General features: G+C 38.4%; 1 protein-coding gene across 16 annotated transcripts in view; it reads right to left on the reverse strand.

Moving 5' to 3' along the window:
* Positions 1 to 15,278, reverse strand: part of LOC126295497 (zinc finger protein ZFP2-like) — a 242,273-nt gene that overhangs the window by 212,681 nt on the left and 14,314 nt on the right. For 11 of the 16 annotated variants that reach the window (XM_049988076.1, XM_049988074.1, XM_049988073.1 and 8 more), the window contains exons 2-3: positions 13,609 to 13,698; positions 6,217 to 6,306 (exon numbers count right to left, since the gene is read on the reverse strand). In XM_049988076.1, the coding sequence (XP_049844033.1) occupies positions 6,217 to 6,306; positions 13,609 to 13,698 (180 nt within the window). Of the gene's footprint in view, positions 1 to 6,216; positions 6,307 to 12,209; positions 12,431 to 13,608; positions 13,699 to 13,786; positions 13,952 to 15,278 lie in introns of those variants that run through there. The other 5 variants (XM_049988062.1, XM_049988061.1, XM_049988071.1 and 2 more) reach the window with 3 other exon arrangements.

A 15,278-nucleotide genomic window follows, 5' to 3' on the forward strand; every position in this document is an offset into this window, starting at 1 on the left:
GGTGGAAGATGAGCTTTTTTTTCTCCGCCCCGAGATTCGACCACTGCAATTTCATACATTATCCAACGAAGTGAATACAAATTCCGTAGTGTTCATCTTCGAATGTAGCAGCGTTTCAGTGTACTACGAAAATTCGACTGGAAAGACTGTTTGGGATGTTTGTCAATATGGCTAACTACTTGTCAATATCACCAACTCTACTTTCTGAATTTTTTCCTACCTGTGAGGAGAGATGGTTGCTAACAGGAACTTTCATGAACTGTGAAGCACACGTTTTTTCTTTTCACCATAAGAATAATACAAAAATAAACATTTTGCCACGAATTGTTAAGTGTTTGCTGCTATCTCATTTAAATCCTGTCTGCCTAATAAACTACGAAACTAGAGTGAGACAACAGCAAACGCAGAAGAATATACGTATCGTGTCATGTTTATATTCATGTTATTCTTATGCCTAATAGTGATACAGTCAGAAATGAAGCACAGCAACTGACTAGATTTTTAAATTTAAGATGACTAATTTCTGTGCAGAATGTAATGTACTAAAGAGGCGCCTGCAAAGATTTTCAAACGGAGAAAAATTTTCGCTAAACTCTCGTTCAGAACATCTTCTATCGTACGCAGTCTATTATTTGGTTCTTGTTGATCATTATCAAAGAAAGCAGCAGTGTAAGTAACAACAAATAGCAGTCTCTTGCCATTGTTTCACTAATGAGACAATTCCCCCTCTCTCTCTCTCTCTCTCTCTCTCTCTCTCTCTCTCTCATGCCGCGAGCAGCGACAGTCCATAAACACGCACTATCAGAATGCGACAAACCGTGCACGACACAGTACAGTAACGAATTTTCAGCTTAGAGTGACGTAAACACCTATAACAAAGAAAACAGCGCTTATCAGACCAAAGAAAAAAAAGCAATCAATTCAAACAGACGAAGCACGTGAAAAAGGAAGGGTACCCGTACAAACGGCTACCCGGTAAAGCTCAACTGCTAAGCTTACGACTCGAACCAAACTACTGTAGCTGTACCATCATTCATTCGACCTAAATTGTGTCTCGTATTACAATAGCCCAACTTTGCTTCTCCTCTCGAATTTCGAGTCTCAAATTTCAGGTGCAGCTTAGATTCGGGAACTTTTTTTTTTTTTTTTCTCCACGATTTCAAGTCATTTTTCAGGTGCGGCTTAGATTCGAGTAAAGATGGTACCGATTACAACTGACCACCACAATTTCCACTGAGGAAGACGAAGATAGCTGCCGTGTAGACAGACCTCGTCTCCTACAAATGTGACGCTCTGTTGTCTCGGCGGACGATTCCGGACACAGATTTACACGTGTTGTTTATTTTTCTCCCATTACCGTAAAACATTAGAGATTTTAGATGGTTCCAGGAGGAAACTAAACCTGTCTGTGTCTAAAACCATCACCGTCACATATATAGGAGGGAAGACCTTTCTACGCAGCACCTAGCCTTTATCTTCTCTACTGGCAATCGTGGCAATCGGTCACAATCACTGAATAACAAACATTATAGCGAGACGTTTTGCATACGGTCTGACAGAGTACAAAGTGACGTTTGCTGCCGACGGGGAGGCCCAGCGACAAGCACCGGCACCCGTAACTTGAAGCACTCTGGCATCACTGGATGACATTCACAGGAGGGGGTTCCTATCCTCGATTTGTTCCTCAAGACACTTTCTACAACACTTCAAAGTCGGTCGCAAGATTTTTGAGACGAGCTCTACAGTTAAGACAAAAACTTGTTTTCTCTTTATATTTGCCTTCTTTCTGTACGTTGGTTATGCCTTTAGAAGTGTCTTGCTCATGCTATTTTACAAAACGATAAAAAAGCACAGGTGATGACGATGCATTATTATTATTATTATTATTATTATTATTATTATTATTTTCTTTCCTTTCTCAGACGTTATGTCTGGTTAAAAATGGATAAGTGACGCGGGCCTTGATCAAGCGTGACTTCCTTTTAACTGTACAATGTATTTTACATTGCATTTAGGAACTTTCGGGTAATTGAACATGTACCAATAATTACATATTTCTGTAGTTATATATACAAATTTGGACGTAGCTGTATTGCATTGATGTACTGGTGGATATTGTGTGGTATGACTCCTGTAGTTGATAGTATAATCGGTATAATGTCAACTTTATCCTGATGCCACATGTCCTTGACTTCCTCAGCCAGTTGGATGTATTTTTCAATTTTTTCTCTTGTTTTCTTCTGTATATTTGTTGAATTGGGTATGGACATTTCGATTAGTTGTGTTAATTTCTTCTTTTTGTAGGTGAGTATGATGTCAGATTTGTTATGTGGTGTTGTTTTATCTGTTATAATGGTTCTGTTCCAGTATAATTTGTATTAATAATTCTCCAATACATTTTGTGGTGCATACTTGTATGTGGGAACGTGTTGTTTTATACGTTTATGTTGTAAGGCAAGCTGTTGATGTATTATTTTTGCTACATTGTCATGTCTTCTGGGGTATTCTGTATTTGCTAGTATTGTACATCCGCTTGTGATGTGATCTACTGTTTCTATTTGTTGTCTGCAAAGTCTGCATTTATCTGTTGTGGTATTGGGATCTTTAATAATATGCTTGCTGTAATATGTGGTGTTTATTGTTTGATCCTGTATTGCAATCACGAATCCTTCCGTCTCACTGTATATATTTCCTTTTCTTAGCCATGTGTCGGATGCGTCTTGATCGATGTGTGGCTGTGTTAGATGATACGGGTGCCATGTAGTGTTTTCTTTTTCCAATTTACTTTCTTTGTATCTGTTGATGTTATGTGATCTAAAGGGTTGTAGAAGTGGTTATGAAATTGCAGTGGTGTAGCCAATGTATTTATATGAGTGATTGCTTTGTGTATTTTGCTAGTTTCTGCTTGTTCTACAAAGAAATTTCTTAAATTGTCTACCTGTCCATAATGCAGGTTTTTTATGTCACTAAATCCCCTTCCTCCTTCCTTTCTGCTTAATGTCAATCTTCCTGTTGCTGAATGTATGTGATGTTTTCTATATTTGTGGCATTGTGATTGTGTAAGTGTATTGAGTGCTTCTAGGTCTGTGTTACTCCATTTCACTACACCAAATGAGCAGGTCAATATTGGTATAGCATAAGTATTTATAGCTTTTATCTTGTTTCTTGCTGTCAATTCTGTTTTCAGTATTTTTGTTAGTCTTTGTCTATATTTTTCTTTTAGTTCTTCTTTAATATTTGTATGATCTATTCCTATTTTTTGTCTGTATCCTAGATATTTATAGGTATCTGTTTTTTCCATTGCTTCTATGCAGTCGCTGTGGTTATCTAATATGTAATCTTCTTGTTTAGTGTGTTTTCTGTTGACTATGCTATTTTTCTTACATTTGTCTGTTCCAAAAGCCATATTTATATCATTGCTGAATACTTCTGTTATCTTTCGTAACTGGTTGAGTTGTTGCTGCCAGTAGTTTTAGATCATCCATGTATAGCAAGTGTGTGATTTTGTTTTGGTATGGTCCAGTAATATCGTATCAATAATTTGTATTATTTAGCATGTTGAATAGTGGGTTCAGAGCAAGGCAGAACCAGAAAGGACTTGATGAGTTTCCTTGGTATATTCCACGCTTATCTGTATTGGCTGTGATGTGATATTATTTGAATTTGTTTGGATAGTAAGTGTGGTTTTCCCATTTTTCATGACTATGTTTAGGAACTGTATCGATTTAGGATCTACTTTGCTCTTTACAGCCTCGAGCTCTTTTGCAACAGCCTTTTTGTTCTTCATTTATAATTTTGTTCTGTGTTGTATGTGTCATTAATTTCTGTGTAATGACTGAAGTTAATATTTTCTGCTTGATCTTTAGGTTTCAGATACATTATTCCATGTGTAAGTGTAACAGAGGAATGTGTATGGGTCTGCAATGTAACTGTTAAATAATTTAGTTAGATGTGAATGTGTTGAGGTGAACTTCTTTAGCCAGAAATTTGCTATTTTATCTTTTCCTGGGGCTTTCCCATTGTGAGTGGAATTAATTGCTTGGGTGAATTCATGCTGCAAAATTATCATTTCAGGCATTTGTGATATCATCTTGTATGTGTCTGTTTCTGCTTGTATCCACCGTGCATGCCTGTTATGTTGTACTGGGTTTGACCATATGTTGCTCCAGGAGTGTTTCATGTCTGTTATGTTTGGTGGATTGTCTATTTTAATGTGCGTGTTATCTATTGTCTGGTAAAATTTATTTTGGTTTGTGTTGAATGTTTGGATTTTGTTTCCTTCTATTTTCACTTTTATTGTATCTTGTAAGTCGTTTGGCCAATGCTTGTAATTTCTGCTTCTTTTCATCTAATTGCTCTATCGCTTCTTGTTGTGAGATTTTACCTAACCTTTAACTAATTAATGGAAAATCTCATATAAAGATGTGAAACAATTACTAACAAAGTTAGTCTGTGTCCGTTCATGCACTCAGCCAGTTTAGTTGGCTGAACGCATGAACAGACACAGACGAACTGTCCGCCTAGGAGATGTCCAATACCCAGTAGCGGAGCATGCCCTCCAGCATAATTCTAGGGACCTAGGAACCTGCTACACTGTATGTGCCATTTGGCTTCTCCCACCCATCACCAGTCCCTCTGAACTGCGGAGATGGGAACTTGCACTCCAGCACATCCTTTCATCCCGCCATCCCCCTGGACTGAACCTACATTAAACAACCTCACGCCCATTTACTTTTCAGTCTTCTCCTCTTTTCCTTTCCTCTTTAGCCATTCATGCATCTTTTCATCCTACATCTTTATACTATACACCTCTTTACTTCTGTATGCATCCTCTATGGTTTGAAGCTGGCGCAGTACCTACAGTAGAATATCTTTGGCTTCCCTCTGACAACCATGCCTCCATCCTTGCTACCCTCCCTGTTTTCCTTTCCCTGTTGCTTCATAACCTGAGTTGTGAGTAACTAAATCCACTTTCCCTTCTTCCCTTTCTTTCCCCTCTCTCCTCCCTGATGAAGGAACATTTATTCCGAAAGCTAGGAACTTAAATTTTCGGTTGATTTTTGTGTTTCTATCGGCTGTACTGAGCTGAGGTAAGTACTGGCCAGCCCCTCTATCTCTTTGTTAGTAGTTGTTTTCCCTAACATTTTTCCTTTTTTTCTGACATTTCATTTCTTATAAATTGTGTTAGTTGTCCGATGTCTTTTCTCAGTTTTTCTATTCTGATCTGTAGCCTGTGTTGCCATGCTGGTTTTGTGGGTTTCTTCTGTGTGTATATTTAGTGTAGTGAGTGCTCCTACATAAATCAATAGTTGTAACTCTTCCATAGTTGTGTTTTCATTTATTTTGTTGTGTATGATTGTGTTAATAGTTTTTATTGTTGTTTCGACTTGTGGATTATTTGGCGGTTTATGCAAGAATGGTCTAATGTCTGTATTTGTGTCTTTGTATTCTATATATGTCAACTGAAATTTTTCTTCTATATCCAACATGTGTGTCACTTAGTGTTCTATTTGTGCTTGTTCTGGTGGCTGACTTAAGATTTCGTTTTCCTCTGATTGTTTAATTGATGTGTTGTTCTTTGTTTGTTTGCTTTGGGATGTTTGAGTCCATTACTGTATTTTCTTCTTCTTCTTCTTCTGATTGCACTTTATTTTGTTCCAGTATTTGTTGTACTTGTTGTTTGATGTTTTCTAATTCTGACTGGGGTATCCTTTTATTTTTGATTATTACACGGATCTGATCAGCTAGTCCTTGTTTTGTTAAAAATTTTAATTCTGGGTATCTGGTAATAAATGTTGTGTATACTTGTGATCTGTATCCAGTTGTGCATGTTCCTAGGTTTGTTGCTTGGTAATAACAGAACATGAGGTGTCGGTTAACTTCATCTGACCATCTCATCCTCTGTCTTTGTTTTCCTTCTAGGAGCATTTCCTGCAAAACACCTCTATTTGGATTTAAATCATTTTCCAGTTGGCTAGCAGTGTTGTTACCATTGTGGGTGGGTATAGGGTTCAAGCAGCATCCCCAACCATGACGTACTTGTCCGAGGCTTCACTAGTTCTGTACTGAACCAACTAATCATACTAAAAGGGGGTTGGCCCTATTCGTAGTTTGTTCTTTTCATCGCCTTTTACGACTGGCAGAACATACCGGAGGCTTATTCTTTTCCCGGGCCTTATTATTATTATTATTACTTCAACTGTAAAAGCTACTCACCACAGCCTGTGGTACCGTAAGTATCTCATCTGTTGGTTCACATTTCACAGAAACCATTCCTCTGCTTTCCATGGCAGCGGATCTCAATACCTGAAAAGTCAAGAAATAGATTAAAGAGACAGCATTGAATTTCATTATTGCATGAGCCTACTATAAAAGCACTGAAACGCTGTGGATAGGAGTTGGCAAAGCTACTGACTTGTAACCATCACTTGCAATAGCAACGTGTGAATCACCTTTGCTGTCATACCATGCTGAAAACTAAATGACAGAGTGGCTGGCAATGATAATGTGAACAGCCTAGGACTGTGCAATGTAATGCTCTGAAGAGATTCAACTTCTGCTAAGTAATCATTTAAAATAATGAGAATGAGAGGTGCTCACGGAAGGGAGTCCTGTAGGGACATTTTGTAAAGAGTTTGAAAATATCACTGTCCCGGGACTGCGAGTATATGAATGTGTGTGTTACCTTAAATCACATATGGACTTCGATTTATCCAGCCAAGTTCACAGTAATGAAACAATAAGTAGGAATGATTTTCACAGTTACGTATACAGCACGGCCCTGTAGGAGAATTGTTTAATAAAAAAAAGTAAAATAACCTCCTTCCTTTGCTTGTGCCTGTGTCCCGCATCAACAAAGGGTCGGCCACGGTTACGTACAGACCTGGCACAGTAAATTTAAGCGACGAGCAGATGCCATTCCTGTCCCTCATCATCCCATTACACTCTGCCCCTCCCCCCCCCCCCCCCAAAAAAAAAAAAAAGACAGAATGTGTGTATCTCAACAGTCTCACTTTCATACGAAAGTGACCAAAAGTTTTCTAAATGTTAGTGAATTCTGCAACTGAGGTGGGACTTGGGTGCCAGCACAAAATTGAGCTAGTGAGATGTGGGAAACTTCCTAAAACCCACCCCAGGCTTGTTGGCAGACTGCCCCTCACTGTTAATCCTCCGACAAATTCACAGGGACCACGCAGCTCCCAGTGTCGGCAGTAGAACTTCGACAAGCACAGGTATCGGGGCAGATAAATACGAAATAATAATCTGTATCAGAAATGTTTGCTAATTAAATGTAAAATAATCTTGCTTGCAAAATTAAAGAACAAGGACACACTTGGCATATTTATGAGAGAGTTGAGAACAATGTTAATATCTAATAGCTTCAATAGCATCGAGGGGGATATATTCGCCCCCGAGCAGGCGCACCATTTTTTCAAAACACGAGCATGTGTGCAGTGTCCTTCGAACATATGTAAAGAATATGTTGTCTTTACATTAACTAGATAAACGTGTATGATCAGTATCACAGTTTAATCTTCATTCAATTAAACAATGATAACCACGGACCTACTATGCTGTCATAGTAGGAGGAGAGGTGATACTCCCACGTGGCACATCCCAGGTGGCAGATAGGGTCCTCACCGGTTTACCGGCGGACTTGAGTGAAATAAAATAGCTCTCACGGACCAAACACACCCTCTGCAGTTAACAACCCTGGTTGAAAATCGGAGCTTGCTCCAACTAAGACTGACAACCTTCGAAAGTCGAAAATTGAAAGGCCTTTTAGGAAAAAAATTCCACCATCCTGTTCAAAAAGGCAGGAAAGGGCTACATCGAATTCAGTGGGTAGTCAACTAGAAGACAGCAACAAATCGGAGTGTTTGTAACCATCAAAATGCACACTAAAACACAAAAAGAAGATTAAACATGAGCAAATAAATTATATAGCAACACACAACATAAACTCACTACTTCAGACTGGAAAACTCAAGGAGCTCACAGATAAACTAAATAAACAAAAAAAATTAATAACAGGGATCCAAGAAATGAGAAACATCACAGAGGACCCATTTGAATCACAAGGATACAGAATTTATAATGGGAAACCAGGACCAAGGGCAATGAAACAATGTCCCCAGTTTAGAACAGGGTGTTTAGTAAACATAAAAATAATAGATTCAGTAACAGATTTCCGAGCAGTATCACCAAGAATTGCGACTCTAAGCTTTAAAACAATGAACAGAACTTATACAATAATAAATGTTCATGCCCCAACAAATGAAAAAAATTGTCTAACAAAAACAAAGGACGAGGTAGATAAATTTTGGGACCTTCTAGAACAAACTGTGAACAGAGTAAATAAAAAGAATGTAAAAATCTTATTGGGAGATTTCAATGCTCAGTTGGGAAAAGAAAGAAAATATAAAGATATAATTGGAAAATGGGGTCCAAATAAATTTACGAACAAAAACGGTCGAAGACTTGTAGAACTCTGCAGAGAACACAACCTTATATCCAAATAAACATACTTTAAGAGGAAGCCAAGTAAACTTAAAACGTGGAAACATCCAGGCTGGAGGAAGGGGGAGTGGCAGCTAGACCATATCTGTATGGACAAAAATTTTCATAAGGAGGTCCACAATGTTAAAGTACTGAGAGGAGTAGACACAGGCTCAGACCATTATATAGTTAAAATTAAAATCAAATTCACTCCGTTAAAGAAGAGGACAGGAGAAACTAATAAAATAAAATGGAGGTTTGACCCACATCAGCCAATTAAAAATAATAAATACCAACAAATAACACAAACCATCAAATTAACAGATGATCTAGAACAACTAGTACCTAATCTTAAAAAAAGAAGCAGAGAATCTAGCTCCCTTGAACCCACGAAGGAAACATGCATGGTGGAGATCAGAATGTGACAAATTCCATGAAGATAGACACCAAGCATGGTTAAAGTTTCAAACACATGAAACTGAAGAAAATGCCATCAACCTAAAAAAATGAAAGAAAAATTTTACACAAAGTATTGGAAGAATCAAGAGAGGATTCCATAAAAATATTATAAACTCTATAGAAGGTAATAATCATAAAACCAACTCCAGGAACTACTATAAAATCTTTGGGAAACAACTACAACAATATGAGGCCCCTACACGAATACTGAAAGATGAAGATGGAAGAATGACACAAAGTAACAAGGAAAATGCGGAAATCATGGCAAAAGCATTTAACAAACTTCTGAATTGTGAGGAACCCAAAAAACCCTTAAAAATCAACATAAATACCCCAATAAAAACCAAACCTAACAAACTAGACCCTCCAACTTTCCAAGAAGTAGAAAAAATTCTTAAAGAACAAAAAAATTATAAGGCATCTGGAGAAGATCATGTTTTTGTTGAAATGTGGAAATATGCAAGTGACACAGTCAAGACTTCCTTATACATGGCTATAACAAAAATGTTGGTAACAGAACGATTCCCTGAACATTGGACCACAGCTATCATCCACCCACTACACAAAAAGGCAGATAAGAGCAATCCAGACAACTACAGAGGAATCTCTCTCCCAGATTGCATATACAAAATTCTATTCAACATCCTACAGGAAAGAATCAAGGAGCAATTAGAACAGAAGTTAGGGGGATATCAGGGAGGTTTCCGCCCATGGAGAAGCTGTGTACAGCAGACAATTAGTTTAAAATTGATTATGGCATACTACAAGAAATGTAGACTGGCGATGGTAAGGAAAGCGTTTCTGATGAAGATAAATTTGTTAGCATCCAGTATTGATTTAAGTGTCAGGAAGTCATTTTTGACAGTATTTGTATGGAGTGTAGCCATGTATGGAAGTGAAACATGGACGATAAATAGTTTAGACAAGAAGAGAATAGAAGCTTTCGAAATGTGGTGCTACAAAAGAATGCTGAAGGTTAGATGGGTAGATCACATAGCTAATGAGGAGGTGTTGAATAGGATTGAGGAGAAGAGACGTTTGTTGCACAACTTGACTAGAAGAAGGGATAGGTTGGTAGGACATGTTCTGAGGTATCAAGGGACCACCAATTTAGTACTGGAGGGCAGTGTGGAGGGTAAAAATCATAGGAGACCAAGAAATGAATAAACTAAGCAGATTCAGAAGGATCTAGGTTGCAGTAGGTACTGGGAGATGAAGAAGCTGGCACAGGATAGAGTAGCATGGAGAGCTGCATCAAGCCTGTCTCAGGACTGAAGACTGCAACAACAACAACAACAACAACAACAACAACAACAAGAAATGGAACAAACCTCTGGCAATAACATTTGTAGATTTTAAGGTGGCATATTAGTGTCTCCACAGACATTCAGTATTAAAAATTTTAAGAAATCTAGGACTCCATCCAAAACTAATTAAAAAATACAACTTACTCTAACCAGCACCAAATCAAAAGTGAAGTTTAGAGGAGAAATTTCGGAACCATTCCTCATAAAAACAGGCTTAAGACAAGGTGACAGCCTATCACCATTATTGTTCAACTGTGCACTGGAATACATAGTGAGAGTATGGTACAAGGACAATCCAAAGATGATAAGAATTGGAAGTGCAAATGATGATATTAGCTTAAACTGCTTGGGACTCGCTAATGATCTTGCTCTTCTAGCCAACACCGTTCAAGAAGCCAGGCAACAAGTGGAATCACGACAAGAAATAGCGGAGAAAGTAGGCCTTAGAATATCATTTGAAAAAAACGGAGATTCTGCTAACTAATCCACCACTTGCAAACAAAATGTTAATAGGAGAACAGGAAATCAAAATTGTTGATAAATTTAAATATTTAGTCGAAATAATATTGTTGTTGTTGTTGTTGTGGTCTTCAGTCCCGAGACTGGTTTGATGCAGCTCTCCATGCTACTCTATCCTGTGCAAGCTTCTTCATCTCCCAGTACCTACTGCAACCTACATCCTTCTGAATCTGCTTAGTGTATTCATCTCTTGGTCTCCCTCTACGATTTTTACCCTCCACACTGCCCTCCAATACTAAATTGGTGATCCCTTGATGCCTCAGAAGATGTCCTATCAACCGGTCCCTTCTTTTTGTCAAGTTGTGCCACAAACTTCTCTTCTCCCCAATCCTATTCGGTACTTCCTCATTAGTTATATGATCTACCCATCTAATCTTCAGCATTCTTCCGTAGCACCACATTTCGAAAGCTTCTATTCTCTTCTTGTCCAAACTATTTATCGTCCATGTTTCACTTCCATACATGGCTACACTCCATACAAATACTTTCAGAAACGACTTCCTGACCATTAAATCTATACTCGATGTTAACAAATTTCTCTTCTTCAGAAACGCTTTCCTTCCCATTGCCAGTCTACATTTTATATCCTCTCTACTTCGACCATTATCAGTTATTTTGCTCCCCAAATAGCAAAACTCCTTTACTACTTTAAGTGTCTCATTTCCTAATCTAATTCCATCAGCAGCACGCGACTTAATTCGACTACATTCCATTATCCTCGTTTTGCTTTTGTTGATGTTCATCTTATATCCTCCTTTCAAGACACTGTCCATTCTATTCAACTGCTCTTCCAAGTCCTTTGCTGTCTCTGACAGAATTACAATGTCATCGGCGAAACTCAAAGTTTTTATTTCTTCTCCATGGATTTTAATACCTACCCCAAATTTTTCTTTTGTTTCCTTTACTGCTTGCTCAGTATACAGATTGAATAACATCGGGGAGAGGCTACAACCCTGTCTTACTCCCTTCCCAACAACTGCTTCCCTTTCATGCCCCTCAACTCTTATAACTGCCATCTGGTTTCTGTGCAAATTGTAAATAGCCTTTCACTCCCTGTATTTTACCCCTGGCACCTTTAGAATTTGAAAGAGAGTATTCCAGTCAACATTGTCAAAAGCTTTCTCTAAGTCTACAAATGCTAGAAACATAGGTTTGCCTTTCCTTAATCTTTCTTCTAAGATAAGTCGTAAGGTCAGTATTGCCTCACGTCTTCCAACATTTCTACGGAATCCAAACTGATCTTCCCCGAGGTCGGCTTCTACTAGTTTTTCCATTCGTCTGCAAAGAATTCGTGTTAGTATTTTGCAGTTGTGGCTTATTAAACTGATTGTTCGGTAATTTTCACATCTGTCAACACCTGCTTTCTTTGGGATTGGAATTATTATATTGTTCTTGAAGTCTGCGGGTATTTTGCCTGTTTCATACATCTTGTTCACCAGATGGTAGAGTTTTGTCAGGAATGGCTCTCCCAAGGCCGTCAGTAGTTCCAATGGAATGTTGTCTACTCCGGGGGCCTTGTTTCGACTCAGGTCTTTCAGTGCTCTGTCAAACTCTTCCCGCAGTATCGTATCTCCCATTTCATCTTCAGCCACATCCTCTTCCATTTCCATAATATTGTCCTCAAGTACATCGCCCTTGTATAGACCCTGAAATAATAATATACAATCTAAATGAGAAGCCATCATGGCAGAATAGAAAAAAAAAATCTGAACTACGTAAATTACATTACCAAAACTACATACAACAAAAAAAGCCCATCTATAGATGAAAAATTAAAACCCCATAAAACCGTTACACAACCAGAAATAATGTATGCAGCTGAAACTATCTTCAAAACAACTAATACAGCTGAAACTGACAGAATACTAAAAATAGAAAGAAGAATAATTGGGACCTATATAAATGAACAGTATAAAATAAATGGCCATTGGAGAATAGCATCAAATGAAACAGTATATAAGAAAATAGAACCAGACATGAGCACGATCAGGAAGAAACGCATCTCATTCTTTGGACATCTGATGAGAACTCCAGAACACAGAATTAGTAAAAAAATAATACAAAAATTGTGGAATAGCAAGAGCAACATTAAATGGATCACAGAAATTAAGGAAGATATAAAAGAACTCCAAATCACATTAGATGTCATAAAAAACAAGACAGAGAAAACCAGAATACTGCAAGAACTGCAAACCAGACTACAAATGAAAATCAGTAAAAGGAGTACAGGAAGAGTGGTCTCAGATGAAGAAATAAAGAACATATAGAAAGAATGAAGAAATATTGGGCAGGCAGAAGATCAAAACACCTTTCATATAAGAATATGACTCTAATAATTATATTATCTAAATGTCATATTAAGTTATTGTTGAACCAAATTGTATCCCTGTGTAACAACTGTATCACTCTGTTACTGAGGACAAGTGTTACAGAGACAGTAATCACCAACTGGAAGCATTGAACAGCGCACCTGCCTCAGATCCCAGTGAAACACTTATTCGATTATTAATTATATCTTAGACAATTGCCTCGTTTGTAATCCGGGTCATTTTATTGCACAGATCGTAAATTTTTCTCGTCTAGTGCACTTTGTGTGTGTGTGTGTGTGTGTGTGTGTGTGAGTGTGTGTGTAAGTACTGATATATCCATTACAATTTATGATTTTCATTTTTCTACATAACTAGATTAAATGCTTTTCCACGTTACATATATCACCTACACACTGTGTATTGTATACCCATGTGGACTTGGCAGTATTATTGTACAAAAAGCTCAAATGATGAATAAATTTTATTGTTGATGTTCTTTTGCATAACTAGCTTACCACGGTCCTTGGTACCATAAGCACCTCATCTTTTGCCTCCCGTTTCACAGAAACCGTTGTTTCCCTTTCCATAACAGCAGATATGGATGCCTGCAAAATAAAGAAATGGATTGACATAGCAGTATTCAGCTTTATTTGTCAATGATATACATCTCAAATTCACTGCCTCCAGTCTAACCTTAATCATAGTTAGTTAACTGGAACAAAATTCAACACCTGTAGTGGACTTGTTACACAGATATAATATTTCCTTTCCTTATGTAGAGCATTAGGTGGTAGAAACAAACAATTACTGATGGGGATCACTACTCACGTTGCACTAAACATGCTGACACCATTTTACCTGAAACATTTAATTCCACCAATTCCACGGGTACAAGTGTGGTACAGACATCATCAAGTCAAATGTAGAGACGGACACAGAAGAAAACAATGTAATCAAATTTCGGGCTCGCAGCTGGTCGTCGTCCACTACTTCGCATGATATTTCAAGCGGGCACCTGCCAGTCACCTTCAGGCGAGCCATCGCAGACCGGCGATAACGTCCTCCGCTCCGCAATATATAGTGTACCGTAACTGTTCTGCACACGCGTCGAAAACTCGACAGTCGAACCGACACTGCCCGCCGGCAGTGACCTCGCCGGTGGAATAGCGGAATTCAGTCGCCCTCTGCGTCGCCGTTTGCCACGGCCGTGGCACATAATCGCTACTGCCAACTCTTAGGCAAACTTGTCATCTGCACTCTTCCCAAACAATTTAATAGGCTTCCTTATTGCAGTAGTGTGATACTTTCACCAATTGACATTATGCAGTATATCGGTATCATTTCATCACAACCGCTACAGCTACTGTAACTAAAATGCCAGATGCTATGTTGTCGTCTTTTCCCACATAGCTAAGAAAAACATGAGACAACAGTGCACTTCTAGCACTTAGCAACAACTGACGTGTGTACTTCCTAGCATATCAAACCTGGGCACTGGACCACAACTGGAAACTACGAAGGGGAGAGTATTCTACCAACAGAGTCGTCTTAGCACCAGTCACGATCCACCTTCACAGTTTCACTCCTTATATATCTCTGCTCTACCTTCCAAGGGCAAGTCACGAGCAGCACTCGGGTAGCTCGGTCACCGGGACACTTGCCCTCAAAAGGCAAAGGTCCCAGGTTCGAGTCCACATCTGACGCACAGTTTTAAACTGCCGGGAGTTTCAAACGAGTACACACTCTGCTACACAGTAAAAATTCATTCTGGAAACAGAAATGCAGTTAATAAATGCAAACCAAACCAGTTCATTTTCTGTTACAATATGTATTTATCGATTTGCCATTATTCTGACTTTTCAGTTACATTGTGTTCAAAACTGTAGACACTGTAGTATTTTTAATCTAGGAAAAAAAAGAGAGTCGTCTTTAAGCTTTCTCTGGACTCGCACTTTTTGCGTATCTCTGTGTAACTATACCATATTTACTATCCACTGTTTATGGGTCATTCCATCCCGAGTCACCACATTTTTCAAAAGTTTCCCCATTCGTATATTTCTGATTTTGTTCAAATTTATCACGGGTACAGATATGCTGCAGAAATGAACTCGTGGAAAAATTGACCTCATTATAACCAATACATTGGAAAATGTGGTCCCATATTTGAGAAGCTCCTTAATGACGG

The sequence above is a fragment of the Schistocerca gregaria genome, chromosome 11 (genome assembly GCF_023897955.1).
Source record: "Schistocerca gregaria isolate iqSchGreg1 chromosome 11, iqSchGreg1.2, whole genome shotgun sequence".
Taxonomy (NCBI): domain Eukaryota; kingdom Metazoa; phylum Arthropoda; class Insecta; order Orthoptera; family Acrididae; genus Schistocerca; species Schistocerca gregaria.